At 41.0% G+C, this 22436-nt stretch overlaps 1 protein-coding gene, 1 long non-coding RNA gene and 1 other non-coding gene across 8 annotated transcripts in view; 1 reads left to right on the top strand and 2 right to left on the bottom strand.

Moving 5' to 3' along the window:
- LOC135099564 (uncharacterized) overlaps positions 1-15238 on the top strand; it is a 226580-nt gene extending 211342 nt beyond the window's left edge. For all 3 annotated transcript variants that reach the window (XR_010268142.1, XR_010268144.1, XR_010268139.1), the window contains one exon: positions 15101-15238. This is a non-coding gene — a long non-coding RNA (uncharacterized LOC135099564). The remainder of the gene's footprint in view (positions 1-15100) is intronic.
- On the bottom strand, positions 14755-14827 carry Trnaf-gaa (transfer RNA phenylalanine (anticodon GAA)). Its single transcript has one exon. It is a non-coding gene; the product is annotated as a tRNA-Phe (tRNA).
- A 1443-nt stretch (positions 15239-16681) lies between the features above and the next one.
- LOC135099555 (uncharacterized) overlaps positions 16682-22436 on the bottom strand; it is a 60357-nt gene continuing 54602 nt past the window's right edge. For 2 of the 4 annotated variants that reach the window (XR_010268121.1, XR_010268133.1), the window contains exons 6-7: positions 19893-20149; positions 16682-19550 (exon numbers count right to left, since the gene is read on the bottom strand). Coding sequence is in view for 2 of the 4 variants with exons in the window: in XM_064001945.1 (XP_063858015.1) it covers positions 19318-19550; positions 19893-20553 (894 nt within the window). In the remaining 2 variants the exon portion in view is untranslated. Of the gene's footprint in view, positions 19551-19892; positions 20897-22436 lie in introns of those variants that run through there. The other 2 variants (XM_064001950.1, XM_064001945.1) reach the window with 2 other exon arrangements.

Here is a 22436-nt window from a genome sequence, read left to right as displayed (position 1 = left end):
GGGCTGGCTTTCAGTGTAAAAATTTATACCATCATAACCCACTGTCGCTTCCTCGAGACTAAGAGTTGTGCTGGATTTCTTTTATTTGGTCTTTTTATTTACACATATTCGTAAGGCAGCGTCCTCTCTTTTTTTTTATGATTTTTGTCTGTGGATTTTAATAGTTTCTGAAATTGTAAGTTTAAGTGTCATGCCCGCCGTACTTTTGTTGGTGTTTTGATCAAAATTTTTCTGGTTTCTTGAAAGGTTTGATTTTCTCTCTCTCTCTCTCTCTCTCTCTCTCTCTCTCTCTCTCTCTCTCTCTCTCTCTCTCTCTTGCTCGTGTGTCTGGTGCAAACTTTTGTTCTCAGTTTGTATTTTCAGCTCCCAGGCTTTGTATTCCCGAGGGTGACTTTTTTTTTCCTTCGTGCTACCAGGAAGTGCAGGATGTTCATTAAACCGACAAGCGAAAAATGACATCATTAACATTGCCTTTATCATTCTGAGCTGAGTGCGCGCCTTCCCACATTCCCTTCAAATACCGTAGACTTGTTTGGTCTTCTGCATTCGCCCCTGTTTCTCATCACACCAGAAGGATGGAGGAACAGAGACTAACCGAGTGTTATCTCACTGAAATCCAAAGATGTTGCTGTAATCTTAATGTACTATTGGTGATAAGGAAGACCAAATGTCCCCTCCGACTTCGTAGATCATAAATTCTCATAATCATTTATTATTCACATGCACACATTGTCTTTCTTCCCATTCCTCTTTCGCATTCAGTTTCATTTCGCTGAAATCTAGGAGTGTCGCTGTAATCTTAGGGAAAGCAAATGTTCTCTTTGAATTTCTTGATCATAAATCTTATCATGATTCACATGCACACATTGTCTTTCTTCCCATTCCTTGTTCAGTTTTCCACGAGATATTTATGAGGTAGACTGAGTAATTAAGAATATTGTCTATTTAATGCCTCGCACACTCCCCAATTAAGGTTGGGCAACTGCCGCGCGCCTCCCAGCTTCAACCAGCGGCCCTCATCACTTTAAGAGGAGAATTCACGGGTATCTTCTTGGCACGTGGAGGTAATATTCTCCTTCCTTGAGGCGCGAGTGGCTCGTACCAAGTGCTGTGAGGATGATTATTTTTCCTCTCTGGAGTGACTAGCGCACAGGGTCGTAGGGGTGAGTGCCGTCCTGTCTGTATATACCTCCACACCACCACTCTATCACCCCTCACCGCTCGCCAGTGACCCGCCACCACTAGTGAAACAAGGCTGCCAATTTCCTAATAGCCTTCATTCCCCAGCGACCTCCAGCCTTGATTACCAAAACTAGTATAGGGGATTGAGAACCTGCCATTCGGACGGAAAAGTCAGATCTTTTAAATCATTTTTCGTGTATGCACGTGTAGCTGATCCATTTTTGCACGAGTCTCTTTGTATCATGTAATATGAAAGAAAGTTGAGAAAAGCGCGGGTTAGGATGTACGCAGCGTGGCAGGTGTGCGTCTGGCTGTGACCTGAGCCAACACGAGTCCACATCAATGCATTCAGGTGAAGAGAGAAAGAGAATCATGGATCGTTCTGCAAAATATTAAAATAAAAGCAATATGGAAAAATGGACTGCCCTTGATCCTGCTGACCTGTGTGTGTGTGTGCGTGTGTGTGTGTGTGTGTGTGTGTGTGTGTGTGTGTGTGTGTGTGTGTGTATGTGTGTGTGTGTGTGTGTGTGTGTGTGTGTGTGTGTGTGTGTGTGCATGCGTGCATGCGTGTGTGTGTGTTTCGAGAGAGGAAGCAAAAAACTGATAGGCTGCACTAAGTGGATTCCTTGTTCTCTTTCATGTGTCGTCGCTTTGATGCCGCCCACGTGACACTGATGAATGCTTCCGCTGTGCAGGTAGCACCGATATTCTGCCTAATTAGCGCAGGCCGGCGATCAGAAAACGATATTTTCTTTCCTGTTAATATGAAATATTTGTTTTTTAATAACTTTTTTCTCCTCTAGTATAAGCAAATATGTAGCAGTTGATTGAAAAACTAGCAAGTATCAGCCCCACTTACCCTCTCAACCACGTGGTGAGGGAAAGGTGATATGCGTGGCGGAGCATTCCTTGCCCCCAGCGCGGTGCGTCATGCACGGCGATATCTTGCTCTCGCTCTCCTCTCTGCATCATATCCTTGGCCGCGCTGAGCCTCCGACACCCAGTGGGTCAATGTTGTCCCTAATGACTGATGCCTGTATAAATATTTTGGTTCTATTTTCACTGATATGCATGTGTACGTACGAACTGTCAGATATAGAAATTATTTTCACTGATGTGTCTCAAGTTTATTTATTTATTTATTTATTTATCATTTTTGACGTGAGCCAGCGTTTGAAGAGTTATTTCAGAACTATTTCAAGTTTGTGAAAATGCATCGAATTTTGTTATTGCAGAAAGAAATGTGCAGTTTGATTATCTGAAGTTCACATATTTCTGTCAGCACAGTCAAGTGATTGTTTCTCTCCCTTCGCCCTCCCCCCTTCCGTACACTTCACTCGTACGATTTGTTGATGTAAGAATGAAAGCAGTCATAAAGAGACCTTTCTGTGTCACTAAAGACTTTGATAGGAAAGACGGGGACCTCCTTTTCTTTATTTACGTGAAACATGATGCTGATGCTGTCACTAAAGAAAGCAACTAGATATGCATTTTTAAAGTAATAGACATTTCTATAAAATCTAAAAGAAAAAAATGCATAAAGAATTGTCATTAGTACACGTAACCTGTAGCCCTCATCATGCGTCCCTCGCACTCACCGATCAGTAATGCTATCCGCGCGTCTGCTTTATCCCGCTGCCCTGGTTTCAGTGATCCAATTATTTGTTGTCTGAAAGCAGCGTACCTCTCATTCTGCTTGCAACTCTCGTGTGATGGGCTGGTGCTGTCACGCTGAGGGCTGCTGTCCTTGACGTCACCGCTCTCATTTGTTGTGCCAGTCTGTGGAGTCAGACATTAGTAAGCCGAGGACAGTGTTGCGCTGATATGGTATGAATATATTGATAAGATTAACTTGAAAAACTCAGTAATATTTTTGTAAATCATATTTTTGTGAATTACTTTGGAAGATTAACAAACCAATAAATTAAAGAAATATTAGTCTCGTTGTGAGGCGTTAGCACAAACATAAAGTATGACAGGCTGAGCCACGGAAAGGGAAAATAAAACAAACACGAAGAATCTGTGGCATGTGATGACAATAAAAGAAGCATTGATTAGAATTGTTGTTCTGGCGGATATTAATAATGAATTAATAAGGAGTGGAAGTAGAAGCCCTTGAAATGAGCAGCAGTGGGTGAAAGGGAACAGTGTGTCAAGGTGAAAGATGTGCAAGCTGTGTAAACCTGAAGTGATGGTGGTGCTGAGGAGGAGGCCGCGAGGTGAATGACAGGCCTTGGGTGAAGGTGACGTGCTGACAGGGAGAGAAGGCTCGTGCTATCAAGGAGAGCCCTCATGTCCTCCTCCTCCTCCTCCTCCTCCTCCTCCTCCTCCTCCTCCTCCTCCTCCTCCACATCCCTCGACGTTTTGAAAATGCAATATGCACGTGGATGATTAAATGGATTGTTGCTCTTGTCCTTGTTTGTTGTTGCTGTGTGGTGTGGTTCGTGGTGGTGGGATTGTTGTTGTTGTTGTTGATGGTTGTGATGGTGATAGTGATGGTGATGTTGTTGTTGTTACTGTTGTTGCTCTTGTTGTTGCTTTTCGTTGTGATGGTGGAATAAACGTAACTGGAAGTGGGTATTTTTATAGATGGTAGTGATGATGAAATCGTTCTCTTGAGACCGTCCTTGTGAAAAGCCTGTTCGAGATATACCTCCTCATAAACAGGGAATGATGACATGTTGTCCACTGAGGTTGCGACAAAATGTCACGTCTGCCGTAAAAAAAAAAAGAGAATAATAATAATAATAATAATAAAATAAAATAAATAAAACTGTTGAGATTGTACTCTCAACCCCGGGGCCGCGCCGAGAGTACTGTATCAGAGTCACTTGGGATTGTTTTGTTTCTGGTTGTGGTTATTTATTATTTGTGATGTGTAGATGTACGAGGAGGATAATGCAAGGATGTTCCTGTGATATGCGCTCTTCTTGATTCTTATTAACCTGAAGAGTCGAGAGTCACTAATTTAGGTAAGATGTGCAGGTCGATGAGTGGCGTACTACAGTAGTAAACACCATGTCTCAACAGCCACGCCAACAGGTAGATATCGCCACGCCACTTCCCTCCCAGCCATACTAGCTGTTAAATGTTCCGCCACAGCCGTCACACCGTGTCTATCCCAGCCACGCCAACTGCTAAATGTCCCGACATACCACGTTTGTTCCAGTCACGCCAACAGCCATATGCGTTAGATCTGTTCAAGGGAGGAATTACCATAAAATAAAAGGTATTCTTTTTTTTTATGTAGGAGAGACACTGGCCAAGGGCAACAAAAATCCAATAAAAAAAAAAGCCCACTGAGATGCCAGTCCCAGAAAAGGGTCCAAAGCGGTAGTCAAAAACTGAAGGATAAGTGTCTTGAAACCTCCCTCTTGAAGTGATTCAAGTCAAAGGAAGGTGGAAATACAGAAGCAGGCAGGGAGTTCCAGAGTTTACCAGAGAAAGGGATGAATGATTGAGAATACTGGTTAACTTTTGCATTAGAGAGGTGGACAGAATAGGGGTGAGAGAAAGAAGAAAGTCTTGTGCAGCGAGGTCGCGGGAGGAGGGGAGGCATGCAGTTAGCAAGATCAAAAGAGCAGTTAGCATGAAAATAGCGGTAGAAGACAGCTAGAGATGCAACATTGCGGCGATGAGAGAGAAGCTGAAGACAGTCAGTTAGAGGAGAGGAGTTGACGAGACGAAAAGCTTTTGATTCCACCCTGTCTAGAAGAGCGGTATGTGTGGAATCCCCCAAGACATGTGAAGCATACTCCATACATGGACGGATAAAGCCCTTGTACAGAGTTAGCAGCTGAGGGGGTGAGAAAAACTGGTGGAGACGTCTCAGATCACCTAACTTCATAGAAGCTGTTTTAGCTAGAGATGAGATGTGAAGTTTCCAGTTCAGATTATAAGTAAAGGACAGACCGAGGATGTTCAGTGTAGAAGAGGGAGACAATTGAGTGTCATTGAAGAAGAGGGGATAGTTGTCTGGAAGGATGTGTTGAGTTGATAGATGGAGGAATTGAGTTTCTGAGGCATTGAACAATACCAAGTTTGCTCTGCCCCAATCAGAAATTTTAGAAAGATCAGAAGTCAGGCGTTCTGTGGCTTCCATACGTGAAATGTTTACTTCCTGAAGGGTTGGACGTCTATGAAAAGACGTGGAAAAGTGCAGGGTGGTATCATCAGCGTAGGAGTGGATAGGACAAGGAGTTTGGTTTAGAAGGTCATTGATGAATAATAATAAGAGAGTAGATGATAGGACGGAACCCATGAGGAACACAACTGTTAATAGATTTAGGAGAACAGTGACCGTATACCACAGCAGCAATAGAACGGTCAGAAAGGAAACTTAAGATGAAGTTACAGAGAGAAGGATAGAAGCCGTAGGAGGGTAGTTTGGAAATCAAAGCTTTGTGTCAGACTCTGTCAAAATCTTTTGATATGTCTAAGGCAATAGCAAAAAGTTTCACTAAAATTTATAAAAGAGGATGACCAAGACTCAGAAAGGAAAGCCAGAAGATCACCAGTAGAGCGGCCTTGACGGAACCCATACTGGCGATCAGATACAAGGTTGTGAAGTTATAGATGTTAAAGAATCTTTCTGTTGAGGATAGATTAAAAAACTTTAGATAGGCAGGAAATTAAAGCAATAAGACGATAGTTTGTGGGATTAGAACGGTCACCCTTTTTAGGAACAGGCTGAATGTAGGCAAACTTCCAGCAAGAAGGAAAGGTAGATGTTGACAGACAGAGCTGAAAGAGTTTGACTAGGCAAGGTGCAAATACGGAGGCACAGTTACGGAAAACAATAGGAGGAGCCCCATCAAGTACATAAGCCTTCGACGGTTTAGGCCAGCGAGGGCATGGAAAACATCATTGCGAAGAATTTTAATACGTGGCATGAAGTAGTCAGAGGGTGGAGGAGAGGGAGGAACAAGCCCAGAATCGTCCAAGGTAGAGTTTTTAGCAAAGGTTTGAGCGAAGAGTTCAGCTCTTGAAAGATTTTGACACTTTCTGTTAATGAAGGAGTTTTTGGTTAGTTGGAGAACAGACTTTTGTGGGCCACCTCTCTATCATGTATAGCACGAGAACAAGCTGTGTTAAACCACGGTTTGGAAGGTTTAGGTCGAGAAAAAGAGTGAGGAATGTACGCCTCCATGCCAGACACTATCACCTCTGTTATGCGCTCAGCACACAAAGACGGTCTCTGAAACGGAAGCAATAGTCATTCTAAGGAAAATCAGCAAAATACCTCCTCAGGTCCCTCAACTAGCAGATGCAAAACACCACAGGCACCTTCGCTTAGGGGGCTCCTGAGGGGGGATTGGAGCGATAGGACAAGATACAGATATGAGATTGTGATCGAAGGATCCCAACGGAGAAGAGAGAGTGACAGCATAAGCAAAAGGATTAAAGGTCAGGAAAGGGTCAAGAATATTGGGCGTATCTCCAAGACGGTCAGAAATACAAGTAGGGTGTTGCACCAGTTGCTCTAGATCGTGGAGGATAGCAAAGTTGAAGGCTAGTTCACCAGGATGGTCAGTGAAGGGAGAGGAAAGCCAAAGCTGGTGGTGAACATTGAATTCTCCAAGAATGGAGATCTCTGCAAAAGGGAAGAGAGTCAGAATGTGCTCCACTTTGAAAGTTAAGTAGTCAAAGAATTTCTTTTAGTCAAAGTAGTTAGGTGAGAGGTATACAGCACAGATAAATTTAGTTTGAGAGTGATTCTGTAGTCGTAGCCAGATGGTGGAAAGCTCGGAAGATTCAAGAGCGTGGGCACGAGAGCAGATTAAGTCGTTGCGCACATAAACGCAACATCCTGCTTTGGATAAAAAATGAGGATAGAGGAAGTAGGAGGGAACAGAAGAGGGGCTACTGTCAGTTGCTTCAGACACCTGAGTTTCAGTGAGGAAAAGAAGATGAGGTTTAGAAGAGGAGAGGTGGTGTTCTACAGTTTGAAAATTAGAACTTAGACCACGAATGTTGTAGAAGTTAATGAAGAAAAAGTTGAGGGGGGTGTCAAGACACTTAGGGTCGTCGTCAGAAGGACAATCGATCTGTTTGTACTGTGACATTTCATATAACGTCCTCCAAAACCGTGACTGTTAATTAACTGTAAAATTTAGATACGTTTTGGTCTTATATCAGCATTCCTTTATAGTCGAGTTACGAATCTTTCTGTTACGCAATGGTTAATTAATAAATGCACTTGGTTTCTTCATAACTCCCATCGACAGTTTTTCTATTTGAAATTTAAGATTTTTTTTTTTGTGTGTGTGTGTGTGTTCAGAAAGGAAAACCTTTATGACTTGAGAACCTCGCCTACCACTCGCTGTTCATTTCAGTATTCCCCATGAAACATAAGCAGAGAAGCCGAGAAACGTCCCTTTTCCACGTCGAAAATTAGAAATAAACACAATTTTCCGGTTCACAAGGAGAAGTTAAAATGAGGCCAGAATCCTAAGCAGGGCAGAGTTTCAGAGTTAGCCTGATGTTGGTAATTTTGAAAGTGTCCGAGTTGTGAAAAGTAAAGTTTGGAAGCTTGGGGTACTTTGCTGGAGCTAATAGCATCTTCCTGGCCGCTCACTCTTTACTACAAGACTTTCCATTATATTTATCCCTGGCTACCGTCATCTTGGCTACAGCGAGTTACAGCGGTTAACTTAACCCAGATTTTTCTCAAGTCTTAGGACGGAGCAGAAATAGATGAGAGAAGATAAATAAACCAAACTGTCATTAGGTGAACTATTCAAGAGACGAGATATCTTGCCAAGTCTGAAAGGGGCGTTTAATTAAGAGAAATCACCTGAGCCCAGATTATTCCTGTGGTGGGAGGACACAAAAATAGGGGAAGGTTAAAAGAGGAAATTAGCGCATTGTGGATCATTCACAAGGAAAGACACACGACTCACTCTCACATTTATAAATACGTATCCTGAATAAACCTCCTAACCTTACTCCACTTTTTCTAAGAGTAACACACATCGCTGAGGTCAAGAGATGTCTACGGGAATAAAAGAGGAAGGGCATCCTGAAAGCTGGTCCTTTTTCCCCTCTTAACACAATAGAAAATAAAGCATAAAAAATTTCAACGCCATTTGTTTTCTGCAAATCATGATAGAAAATAACACAATGTCTCCAGTGTTGCCGAAGGAATGAGTAGCAAAAATAATAACTTTTGTAATATTTTCCAGCTGACCTTTCCTTATTTACCTAAAGATTACAAGGAGCGAGAGGAGCAAGTGGGTGTTGACTGTGCACAAATAAAACTCCTGAAAAAAAAATAATAATAATATTAATAAAATGGATTCAGTAACTCACAAAACTAACGCGAACCAGGAGACCGTTCTATGGCCCGTATTCAGAAACATTGCTCTCTCATTACGATTATTTAAAAAAAAAATACAGAGATAATTAGCCGGGTTCTCAAGAGTGTTTTTCCTGTTAATAATATTTGAAATCTTGTTAATCTGTCACTAAAGCCGTAAAAACACCCTATAAGAAGCCGTGCAATTTCAACTAGAGCATTTTGAAAGCAGTAGAGGTGCGGTGCAGAAGTTTCAGAACACGGATCTATAGTGCAGAGAGGCACGAGGTGGCGTGTTGGTGGCGTGATTGTCCTGTCGTCGGGAAGCCGCCAATATATGGAGCACCGGACGCTCGAGGAGAGATCAAAAGAAACTAATCGCGAAGAAACGTCTTGGCTGCGGTGCGTTAAGACGGCATGTGATTAGATTTCAGACGAGAGGCCACGGCTGGGACGATGTGAAGTGTGGTAGATCGATGCGGCGGCGGCGGCGGCGGTGGTGGTGGTGGTGGTTGGTGGTGGTTGCGACGGCGGTGACGGAAGGAGCACCATCCCAAGGACACCCATCAGAAAAATAACACTCTATGGGTATATTTGGCCGATATCCGAAGTTGTGGAAGTCTTTTCACTCAGACTTGAAAACATTGCCGAGATAAAGTTAGATCACATCCCACGCCCGTCCTTTACTGGGTAATTTCTCAGTTTGTTGTTAGTGTGTGTCCACTGTTTGTGGGCGAAACTCAAAGTTGTGGGAATCTTTTTACATTGGTTACAAAATAATGCAGAGGAGGAAGTTACAGCACACCGTTAGTTATTGTTATTGTGAGTAAAACGTTGATTTTTTTAAGGTTACCATTATTTCTTGTGGCATTATACCATATGCTTTGTAATTAACAATTGCAATCATTAGATAATTTATAAGTTTATTAGTTACTGTGAGTAAAGTGTTGGTCTGTTATAAGGTTACGATTATCTTTTGTGGCATTTTACTCTCTATGTACTGTTTTCAGTAGTCAAAGTCGTAGCAATGTAACGAAATACCTCATTTTAAATCTGAACTCTTTAAATAACCGTCATGGGATTTGTTAGTGTCTGTCATCATCATAAAAAAAAAAAAAAATAGGGGGCTTCGTGAAGTAGTAAGAAGAGAAGACCAGGAACTGACTAAAAGAGCCTGAAGAAAACCAGTTGAGGGAAGAAGATCGAGGAGCAGACAGCAAGTGAGACGGAGATAGAACTGCAATGATAGCAGTCACAGAGGAAGATGCAAGGGACAAAAACAACTGGAGGAGACTCGTACTTGGCGCCAACTCCTAACTCTAGGGAAAAGTTTGAAAGGAGGAGAAGATTTCATCATTTGCTATGTAATTACTAGTCAGTCTGGAAGCGGAAAGCTGATCAGTTGAAATCACGACTCCCTCAGCAATCACAACTCAGATGAACAGAATGCCTCGGCCTGCCCTCATTTGTTATGGTAATTAGGTCATGAATAGTCACCGAAGCGGAGAAATAACGGTTTTCCCAGAAAGCAAGTCTGCCCTCCGCGTCGTGAAATGTATTGGTAATGCTGCTGCGATTTTGATGAAGGGGGAGGAGGGCATGCTGGGAGGCCGTGGAATGTGAATGTGTTGATGTAGGCCCTGAGAGAGAGAGAGAGAGAGAGAGAGAGAGAGAGAGAGAGAGAGAGAGAGAGAGAGAGAGAGAGAGAGAGAACGGAGGGATTCATCGTTTTCATCATGGTCATATGCAAAACTCGGCCTAAAATAGCAGTCCTGAGCTGACATTCTTTTCCACATTTCATTATATTTTAATTTCATAATTTCAATACAAGGAAGAAAGAACCACATTGCACCAAATACACCACTGAAAATAACCACTCAAGTTCAGCTTTATCGGTCACAAGGGAAAACAGTAACACAAGCTTGTCATTCATTATTATTATTGAAATAAAATGGTTAAGGTCAGAGCTCAACTGTCTTCAATATCACGGACTGTTCTGTAGTCAAGCAATCAGTATTCGTTACCTGTATGAGGGAAGGTGACATAAGATTTTAGTGATTGCTGAGTGAAGCATGATAGACTAACCCTTATCTTCGTCCCTGTGTCACACCACTCGTCAGAAAGCGACATTTCATCATATTCCTACTTGAAATCTAAAGAGTCGTACAGACTGAAAATTAAAGGGTAAAATAAAGTTTAATTACACGAATAGACATTCAGCTCGAGTGGCGCTGCGGCGGCGGCCAAGTGTGTCTCCGTCATGGTGTCAATTTAGCGAGTCTGAGTGAAAGTGATTCCGGACAGCAACAGCCGTGGTCGTGTTTTGCTTCAGTCCTGTAACCAGGCGAGTTCCTTTAAGGACACAAGAAATAATTGCTGAAAAAAAAAGTCAAGGTCGTAAAAAATGTTGCAAAATTAGCACATTTCGTCTATTTTTCAGGTTGGTGCAAGTTTCCAGATTCTGAAAATCATTCGAGAGGTTGTCCTTAAGTTATTTATACCGTGTTTGTGCATCTGGTAAATGATGCTCCGTGCTCACATATCATACATTATAGACATTTCCTCTAAAAGAAAAGGAAAATTTATGGAAGGAAAAAAAAGTATTTCGTTTACCTTCTTGATTAAAAGCTCAACGGAAAAGATTTAAAGGGAAGGGAAGAAAGAACTTCATCTTAAACCCAAGGCTGGCGTTCTTTCATGTTATACTTATTGGACTTGCTGGTAATCTGCGACCTCATCATGTCCTGAGTAAATGTTCCGTGTGGGTGGTCGTCCCCTCTGCCCCTGGGAGTGTCCGGGCCTGGAGCAGCGCAAGGGATGGTGGCGAAAGGAAGGGGCGGCTGCTCCAACCACGCCAAAGGAAGTTCATCCACAAAATATTGGAAAGCAAAATGCACAATCAAATGGAAGATAGTGAATAACGAGACTGTATAATAATATAAAAGATGTAAAACGATATAAAAAATAGCGAATGATAAATGGTATTCAGACGTGATTTCTCAATTACCGTAATGGTTTACTGTGTAATTCCAATACGTTTTCTGGATTAGCGAATACTTCTGATGATTTATTACTTGTCACTTTTAGCTGCAACAATCAGTGAATTATTTTTGTACTATCATCATTGTACGTCACTTCTGATATCGGTCTTCGAAATGAAAGCAAGCTTTTTACCGACAACGCAGCCCAGTCCACAGTTACAGAAAACTGAAAAAAAATAAATAGATAAATAAACAAATAAAAAAATATGCAAATGAAATATCAAACGAAGAAGCTCCCTTGTTGTGAGTGAAGGTCAAGCCTGTTAGTGTGAATGAAAAGTAGGGTGAATGAAACACAAATTATTCAACACAGCATTGCGTAAACGACAAAGTGATTACATATTTGTAACGAAACACCTTCCCTAGAACTGTCATGAATAAAAAAAAAAAAGTGAGAATATATTGTTCATTGTATTCCTCAAGAGAGTGAATAAAGAACAAATATTTTTTAGTAAGAAGTTTCAAGGAAGAGGTAAAACACACACAGTCATATCAATCTTCATGGTTTATTGTCTCCTGTCTACATGATAATTATGCTATGGTTCTTCGATAATCCATTATTGTGCATTTCAAGATACTCGCTATTAATTTGCTTTTCTGAATGAGGTCATTTTTAACTAAGATCAAAGTCTAATCCAGATCATAACGATAAAATATCCATCTCTCTCTCTCTCTCTCTCTCTCTCTCTCTCTCTCTCTCTCTCTCTCTCTCTCTCTCTCTCTCTCTCTCTCTCTCTCTCTCTCTCTCTCTCTCTCTCTCTCTCTCTCGTTGTTTTCACCACACACATTTCCGATTCAATCTTCAGAAAGAACAACAGTTCCATCTACCTTTAAGCCTCGCCTGTTATTTAATTTATCCTCTTCCTCCGTCATCCCCTCGCCTCCTCCTCTGCTTCCTTCCTCCCTTCCTCCTTTCCCACTTTTCCACTCATTCATTCAGTCAGTTTTTGCCCGCCAGCCTCTTCCTTTCTTCCTCTCTCTTCTCTCTGCCTCCTCTCTTCATTTCTTCCCTTCTTCCTTCCCTCCATCCTCGGTCACGTCACTTCAGCCCTCGTTCCTTTATGTTAGCTGTAGGGTCTTCTTCTTCTTCTTCTTCTTCTTCTTCTTCTTCTTCTTCTTCTTCTTCTTCTTCTTCTTCTTCTTCTTCTTCTCTTTTTCTTTCTTTCTTTCTTTCTTTCTTTCTTTCTTTCTTTCCTTCTCCTCCTCCTCCTCCTCCCCCTCCTCCTTCCATGTCATGCAGACAGACAGACAGACAGAGAGAGAGAGAGAGAGAGAGAGAGAGAGAGAGAGAGAGAGAGAGAGAGATGTATACTTTAAAGATCCAGATTAGATGTTGGTGTTCAGTATTATTCCATTTATTCAAGACGTTACAAGTTTCCTCATTAGTCGGAAATGTAAACAGTGGCCTCGCGTCGTCCCTGCAAATTGCCCTTTACGGTGCAAGATAAACTCAGGGTCAGTAATTAGGATAGTAGAAAAAGTACATAAATAAATAGATAAATAAATAAATAAATAAATAAATAACCTAACGGTTTTAATCTTGGTAAAACTCAAATTAAAAAAAAAAAGAGAAGAAGAAACTGGGTCTTAAATAGAGTGGTAGTTTAATGGAAAGGACTCAGTAACCAGGGCCCGTATTTATAAAACTTTCCTTTGTGAGACATAAGTCATCACCTAATCTCGCCATTGTTATGCCGCGACATAATCGGTAGAAATACGACTCGGCTACCACTTGTCACTAGCTCGACTTAGCGCAGTGTTACCAACCGCAACATAGGGCTGAAATTTACGTACATTTTAGGGCTAAGATGATTCCAGTTACGTTGAAATGAACAAATAAAAATGTTTTATGCATTTCTACAATAATAAAACTAAAATTACAAGAAATTTAGGTATATATGAAGACGAACATAAATAATAATACCCCTACCTCCCTCGACCTGATGTAAACAAACAAGCAGTGTGCACCTCGAGAATCGAGTACACTCTTAGTTTGTTGTTGTTCTAAGAACGAAATGAAGCAACATAAACACCACCACAGAAGAGGAGGAGAAGGAATAATTGGAGTTTTAGTAAAGCAGTCTGCCTGGTAGTGCTCTACAAGAAGGCACCAATCATTAGGAAAAATTCTTTGATGTTGGATGTTCTGCTGCGGCTAAAGCCAAGGCATGGGAGAAAATTACAAGCTTCCTCGTTGAGCTCCTAAATGGCCGTGAACGATCACTCAAGGAATACCCGGAGAGGTGGCAGACAGTTCAGTCTGCCGTCAACACCAACAGGGCGGAATTCAATAAGGCCTAACACAGATCATGTAAGATTGTTTGTATTACTTAATTCCTTCATATTTAATTGTATGCAACTCTTAGCCATCTATAAAATATGCATTAGTACTCTATGACCTTGGTTGTTCCTAGTAGCCATTCGGTAATATTTAACAAGGGCACAAGAACATCCTTTCAGGTGAAATCAAGGTATTTCGTACAATTTGATATTTTGAACAACTCTAACCATCATTTCTGATGCAAATCAATAAATTGAATCTTCCAGCCTTATGTAACCTAACATAACCTAAACTGAGCGTAACTTAAGATACGTAATGTAACCTAACCAAACTAATGGGTCTCATTGATTTCAAGAATAATTTCCAGTGTTGATATTCATTTATGGATGGAGTGTCTAGAGATGTAAATATTCACAACGATAGGATGTAACAATATTTAATGGCAAAATAGAGATGGCTTATCCTTTTGCACTTACAAAAATAAAACTGGCTTTTCTTGCACTAGCGGCTAATGCAGGTACTCAAATAAAAAGAAATATTTAGGCAAGACAATAAGGCAGTTATGTAACCTAATAAGCTAAGCCTGTAAAGGCATTACTGATTTTTTTTTCTCTTATTTCTGGACAGGAAAGTCTACACTGCTATGCATTATGGAAGCCAATAGTGAGTCTTGAGGACTTATGTTTCACCTACTTCAAACCATAGTTTTATGAATACAGCCCCAGGTTGTTAATGTCGAGTCATTGGAGAGCTTTTAAAGAAAATTAGAAAAAGTTATGGATTAGGATGGCAAGTGGAAATGCCCAGGCATGAGCCAGGCATGTTTCACACAGGGACTACAACGCATAAGCCTGATGGCTTCCTGCTGCTTTGGTGGCATTCTTCCACCCGGCCACAGAGTGTTCCACCAGGCAACGTTCTCAATGCCACTAAGGAAAAGTATAATGTGAGCTTGCCCAGACCCGGGATTGAACCGGGGACCTTTAGATCTTCAGTCTAACGCTCTCCCAACTGAGCTATCTAGGCACAGTGTTTGAGCGACAGATAAATAAATGAAAAGAATAAATAAATAATATATATATATATATATATATATATATATATATATATATATATATATATATATATATATATATATATATATATATATATATATATATATATATATATATATATATATATATATATATATATATATATTCTCTTTCACACAGACAAGGTTGAATGCATAAACAATTTCTTCATTATTCACCTTCTGCTATATCTTTTCAATTTGTCTAATCACTTCTCTTTCAACAGCGTCTGTGGCCCCGAGGAGCTTTCCAAAAGCAGGGCTGGGCGGGAACCTTTTCCGGAACCGGTTCCGACAGTTCCTTCAGGCACCGTTAGGAACCGGTTCCGCCTTAACGATTCCAAATGATTGCTGATGGCAGATACGCACGAGTTACAACATTTATGTGGTGTTTTAAAATATGTATGTAATCATTAACATTATTTAGGAAGTCCTGTAAATGGTATCCACCACTGAATGAAGTAGTGTAATACAATCAAGAAGTATTCAAAGAAGTTGTGTGTTAGCCAATAGGAGGCACCTATTTAGTGTTGCCATAAGTGTAATCTTTTTTGTACTTTGGTAGATATGACGTCATAACATAGGATATATATATATATATATATATATATATATATATATATATATATATATATATATATATATATATATATATATATATATATATATATATATATATATATATACACATTGGTGCACTCCTGGTGACGCGTCGAAAGAGTTAAGAGTGCCAAACAAAAGGTGACTATGTCCTTTGTCCTCATGAGTAAATAAAAACCTTATCTGCTTAGATACGAGTATAAAATAAAATGTCTTACATGTTGATTGTTCTGTAATCCTTCCTGTCTCTACATGTAACATGACATTTTTTCTGGCACCAAAGATTTTTCAAGGGCAGCGCGTTGAAGATGCACATATCGGGATTATATCTAAATTTGTGGTGTTAGAACAGCATTTATCACGCTTAAACCTAGTCATTTTAACAAAACAATGACATCGAAGCGAACTAGATCAATTCCAGTGTGGAATTATATAGAGTACACGTTGTCTGATGTTGTATCGTATGCTTGAATTTGTAAAGCCAAGTTGAAATGCAGTGGACTTACATCAAACATGAAACACCTCTGCACTAGGCATCCAACAATATGCAAGTTGATATAAACCCAGGCATGTTTATTATTGACTAAATCCTGTGTGAGATAAGAGTAAACATCAACTAAACGGTACACACATTCACTATCCATCCCAGAGCCTCGGTCTCTCGGGACCGGGAGTCAGTACTTGGTAATGATCCCCACCAGTATTCTAGATGAGTCCTGGAACCGCTACACCCTGGTAACCGCCAAGCAGCGCTCTGGCGGTTCTGAGACTCGGGCATTCACCAGCCGCACTCTACCAATTCCCCACGGAACCGGTTCTGTGCTACACCCTGGTAACCGGCAAGCACTGCGCTGACGGTTCCGAGACTGGGTGATTCATCAGCCGCGCTCTATCAATTCCCTATGGAACCGGCTCCGGAACCGGTTCCGACGGTTTCGCTCGCCCAAGGAACCGCTTCCTTGAATACTTGAGTTATCGGTTCCTGTCCACCACTACGTTCAAGTCCTCCACTCAGTACGGATTCCGTTTTTGTGACGTTATTGTTGGACGGTAAACGGAGAAGGAATCCGTAAAAACGGCCTAGTGCAAACCGGGCCTGACAGTTTCTAGGTATGTGATGATCAGTAAGGATGTCGTTCTTGCAACTTGCACGGTTATGTGTGAAGTCTATTATTCAAGTAGTGGCCACGAGGGAGTATAATGCACACTTAAAATTTCTACATTTACTTCAGTAAAAATTAGATACAATAATCATTTCCGGGTTTTCACTTTCTGCAACACGCTGAGAACCTTCCATCAACTTGGTTCACAGTAGTACCCGAGTTTCTTGTCAGAGCAATTCAATACTTAACATTTAAGTCAAGAAATTACACAAAAACACACAAATACAAAATCCTAAATCTAAAACATTCCAATAATAAAACAGCCTACAAATTACTTCCTCCTTTTTCACCTTCATGAGACAACAATTACTAAGACTGCATCACACAACTTTTAAGCTCTCCTTACGAGTTCTAGGACGAGCTTGAGCTTGTCCATGTCTCCTTAGGCTCCTCTCAATTCTAGAACCTCTGCAATCTCTGCTTCTGCTCTCTGGTCTCTCTGCCTGCTGACTGCTGTCTCAGTCTGACTCCTACCTCAGTTACCTGATATGATATACCCTAGTTTGTTACATTTTTCCCTCAAAATCTATGATAAGATTGAGAATCCCATACATCTCACATAATTCACATGCAGTAATACACTTCATACACCTGACCCGCCCACAGGCGTGGCAATATATGTTTTTGCCCATTCATAGTATCAGGGCAGAGTTTGGGTATATGACACAGTAAGAAGTTGGAGAGTGATAAGGCAACAGTAAGTTCCCACAGTACACCGCTCTGTTCACCTCTCTTTTCCGCTCCTCCTTGTGCTGTGCTTGCCTTTTTCCCTTTTCATATCTTAGTCAGCCGACCTCTACATCTCTGTCCGGTCACGGTCACAATATTATAACCTTCTTTGTGGGTCAGTTCTGTGTGGGCCTTCTCATCATTTCAAGTCAAATACCCTGAACAAAACAGCGGCGTTGATAGCTTTCTTTTTTTTTTCTACTTTTCTCTAAGCCTTCTTGTCACGTTTTCCTATTTCCCTAATTCATCCGTCGTCTTCTCTTGTTTCTTATATCTTTTTTGACTTCGTAAGGTTACCACAAGGACACAGTAATTCATAGCACACACATAATATTGGAACTCTGGGGTTGATAGAAAATGGTCCTCTCCTTACAAGCTGCAACTCACGTAAACCTTTTCAACCATCCTGATACAAGCATAACAACAATATACACATTTCTCAAGAAACAACGTACAAAAAAGAACACCCTTTTCATCATAAGTTTAACTACAATACGATGTACGTATAATCGTATTACAGCCAACACATACTAAGCATTGCAGACTTGACACTAGCACTAAATTAAGTAACGTCGTTGGTATAGCCAAATGAATTGTAAAGGCGTTTTTCAATTCATATACTAGATGCTAACAGTTGATAAACCGTGAGGGTGTCTTAGAGATCCAAAATCTGTTATTTTAGGTAAAAAAATCAACGAAGAAAATCATAATAATTTACGTAAACATAATCCTAGGAAATGCAAAACAAGGATGAATTATCTTAATCAATGACATATAACAAATGAGGCTGCAAAAGGCCGGCTGGCCTACACTGGGCATCTGCACTAATCATGAACGCCACCTCCCCTTACCAACATCCCAATTATAGTCTGTTTTTCCCATCCATATAATCATACAACTATCTCTTGAAACTACCTAGCGTGCTGGCGCTGATCACATGACTGCTAAACCTGTTCCACTCATCCACCACTGTTTGTGAACCAGTTCCCACCAATCTCTTTCCTAAACCTAAACTTATCTAGCTTATATCCGTTACCTCGAGTTTTGTGCTGATTATTTACTATGAGAACGTCACTAACATCACCTGAATTAATTTATTTTACTTATATTTCCACCATGACCCCACGCACCCTTCTTCTCTCCAGTGAATGCAGGTTAAGTCGTTCTAACTTATACGGTAATCATCTCAGCCCATCAGTAATCATCATAATAGTTATCATCCACTGCACTGTTTATAAGGAATTTGTTTTTCCTATAATACGGTGTCCAAAACTGCAGTGCGTAGTCCAGATGTGATCTAACTAAAGCTAAAATATAAATAACTTCAGGATATGGTGATTTTCACATACAATAACGTCCAAAGAAATACAAATGAATTGTTATACAGAAGAAAAATATGTGGTGGAAGGAAATATGAATGTTTTTGGTGGGTAGCAGAATGAGAGAGAGAGAGAGAGAGAGAGAGAGAGAGAGAGAGAGAGAGAGAGAGAGAGAGAGAAATTTGATTAAGCAAACGCCAAACAACAGTTAGAAAACGGAACATTACTCTAATGGGTAACAGCCAAAAATCTGTGACACACACACACACACACACACACACACACACACACACACACACACACACACACACACACACACACACACACGTACGAACGCAGCATGGCAACATTCCAAAATACACAAAACATATACCACACAGGGCACAAATGATCTACATCCCCCAAAACGAGGGTGGCATAACAAAATTTTCCTTGTAATTTCCATTACTAAAGTTTATCCTATGAATAGACAAGGAAACACTATTATAACTCCAAATTTAGCATGAGAAAAGAAATTTATGCATCATCAAGATTTCCTTGTTTATCTTTAATCTTCTGCTATCCAACGTGTCTGTAATATTTAAAAAATAAATAAATGAATAGTAAATTGATGGATGTAATCTTTGGGACCGCCTACTGGTTGTATCTGTGCCCGTAACTGCTGAAAGATTCGTGCTGGTTATTTTCAATAGTGTACGGTGCTTCTCCCTGTACTAGCGAGGGGCCATCTTTGGTGGTGTTGTCGAAGGCTTCGCACGGCGAGTGATCCTCGATGGTGTCATTTCCAAACGACTCATACGTGACATCATTTATGACGTGTGGCGCGTTGCTTGGCTCAGTTAATTCACCTGGATTTGCTGCGTTGCCTGTGGGTATGGTAAAGTTATTAGTGATTGTTGCTCACACACACACACACACACACACACACACACACACACACACACACACACACACACACACACACATTTTTTTAGACTGATATTGACGTTTTAGACGTTTATCGGCTACAACTCGCTTCTTAAAACACTTGTATACATAGTAGTTTAAACAAAAAAAAAATAAATAAATTAATTAATTAATTACACAGTTTTTTTTTTTCAAGATTAATGTTTATTGGCAACAACTCAAACATTAAAACACTTAAATACAGTGTAATTAAAATGTAAAATATTAATAAAATCAGTCACACATACACCAGCATTACTCACGTGATGTCTCAGACTTCCACTTCCAATAGACCACTATCGCGCCCACTACTATCACAGCTAACACCACCGCCACTATTATTGCCCACACCGGTATGCTCGTCAGTGACTCGGGATCGGGGAGGTTCTCAATGACTGAGGTTCGAGGTTCTTGGCAGGTGTGTTTCTTTTCATCAGTGCGACTATAAGCCTTGACCTCGCAATCACCTTCTGGGGTTTCTTTTAGCCACGATGAAGGACCATAAGCCACAACACTGAAGCTGTCAGGGTTAGATAGAGAGCTGTTTATCGTGCACGTTATCCAACATTCAGCAATCCTCAGTGTCATAGTAGTCTTGCTGTCTTTTATTTCCGTCTTTGTCAGTATTTGTTGCCACTTGCCATCATGTGAAAAACAATCCTCCTTAGGGAACCAGGCAGCCTTAAGGCCATTCCCTTCATGCACTTCAAGACTGACACCCTTAAAGCCCCTCATAGCCTTCACAAACATCTCATGTTTCGCTTCCCCTTTCTTAACAGGTCTATCGTTTACTGTTTCTCTTCCTCCATGCACGGTTGTACTGCCAGCAGTACAGTCCTTCGCTTGCACTAGTCTGGAGGGGCTTCCAGAACTTAATATTACCAGCGGCAGTAGCAGCAACGGCGGCGGCAGAACTTTCGCCATGGCTCACTGTGTGCGTGTGTTGAGCGTCGGTGGTAAGACCGACAGGAAATTACATCATTCTCCATGATGTACGTCATCCTTAAATAGAATATAATTGTCCCGGTTCTGACATGGCCGTATTATCTCTTCCACCGGACACCGTCGCCCTGTGATGGAGCTCATCTCAGAAGCGGACGGCAGTCATGTTTATGATGTCACGCACGGGGACGGGGGTGATGGTGACGATCTGGTGTGAACCGCGCCTCCGCCATCCACACTCGCGGCGTCTTCCCGCGCGCCAAAAACTCTGTGGCCGAATTAACAAAGATTCTTAATTATAGAGATCTGACTCAGACCAGCTTTTAAGCTTAGATATTTTGTGCTTAACTTCCCAAGTCTAGACTTAAATTCAAGACAGGTCCGGAGGTAGTTTAGCTTTAAGGCGCGGTTCACACCAGCCCGTCATCGTCACCCGTCCCCGTTTGTGACGTCACAAACATGACGGTCGTCTGCTTAGGACAGGGGTTCCCAACCTTGGGTACATGTAACCCCAGGAGTACATTTGCACTTTTCAGGGGATACATTGGGTCTCAGAGAATAACCACTACTGAACAATACACTGTGTTGTAATCGGCAGATTGCACATTTTTTTTTTTTTTCTAATTTCCTCATCTTAGTAAGCAAAACTTTAATTTAAATCATATCAAGGGTAGAGTGAATAACATTTGATTTTCATTATTATAGAACTTCCTGTGGCCGCAACCTGAACTAGGCCTGAAAAGATCAGGTACGGGATGTGTATAGTACTGACTCGAGATTGGGGAGTGGTAACGGCCTGAGTCACTCAGTCCTACTGACACTCAGCTGGCGAAGGTGTGATAACGTTACTCGTCACCACCGCTGTTGCCGTAGCTTTGTTGCAAATTAAATAAGTAAATAATTAAACAAATAAAGAAATACAAGAAAATAAATAAAAAAAAGACAAGAATATCTGAGATTAATCAAAAGAAGAAAGAAAATATCATATCAATATCAAGCTCGAACCCAAGTTGGTACATGTACTCATACTAAATTGCACAATATTATGCACCTGCTTTTTTCTTACTTGGACTCTCGACCATTTTACGAGTACTTTCGAATACTTGAAAATGTAAAAGTGAACTGTGGTGTTTGACGAGCTATATTGGTGGAGGTCACGTAAGAGCAAGGAATTAACAAAGATGTGTCCTTCGGCAGACCAGGCGTGTTAGGTTGGTGACATTGAGATCATGTAAGGATTAATGTTACTTCTACTATTAATATGCTAATAGGTGTGCATGCAAGAGTTGAGACACATCTGTCATGATAATGTCTGGACTAGCAGGCTGTCCTACTGACAGTGACAATTTCATTTTTTTTATCCTTAATTTATTTAGAGGTGCATAGGAACCTAAAAAAATGTCTAAGGGATACAGAGGAACAAAAAGGTATTGAACCCCTGGCTTAGGAGATGAGCTTCATCACAGGGCGATGGTGTGATGTCAGCCCGTCAGTCATCACTCCCGCACTCACACCAAAACAAGATTGACCATAAGGATCTCATCATTGCTGCTCTCTTATTGTTGGTAGAGCTGGGCGAGAACCGATTCCGGAACCGGTTCCGAGGGTTCCTCCAGGAACTGCTAGAAACCGGTTCCGAGTCTTGGAGCCGGTTCCGCCTTGACGGTTCCAAACGAGTGCTGATGGCAGATACGCTCGAGTTACAACATTTATGTAGTGTTTAAAATATGTATGTAACCACTGAACGAAGTACTGTAATAGAATCAAGTATGAGGAAGTGTCCCTGTGTCTAGTATTCAAAGAAATCGCCTGAATAATATGAAAATATTTCGTTCATGTTAGCCAATAGGAGGCACCTATTTAGT

This window comes from Scylla paramamosain, chromosome 4 (genome assembly GCF_035594125.1).
Source record: "Scylla paramamosain isolate STU-SP2022 chromosome 4, ASM3559412v1, whole genome shotgun sequence".
Taxonomy (NCBI): domain Eukaryota; kingdom Metazoa; phylum Arthropoda; class Malacostraca; order Decapoda; family Portunidae; genus Scylla; species Scylla paramamosain.
This window is presented reverse-complemented; position numbering and strand designations above follow the sequence as displayed.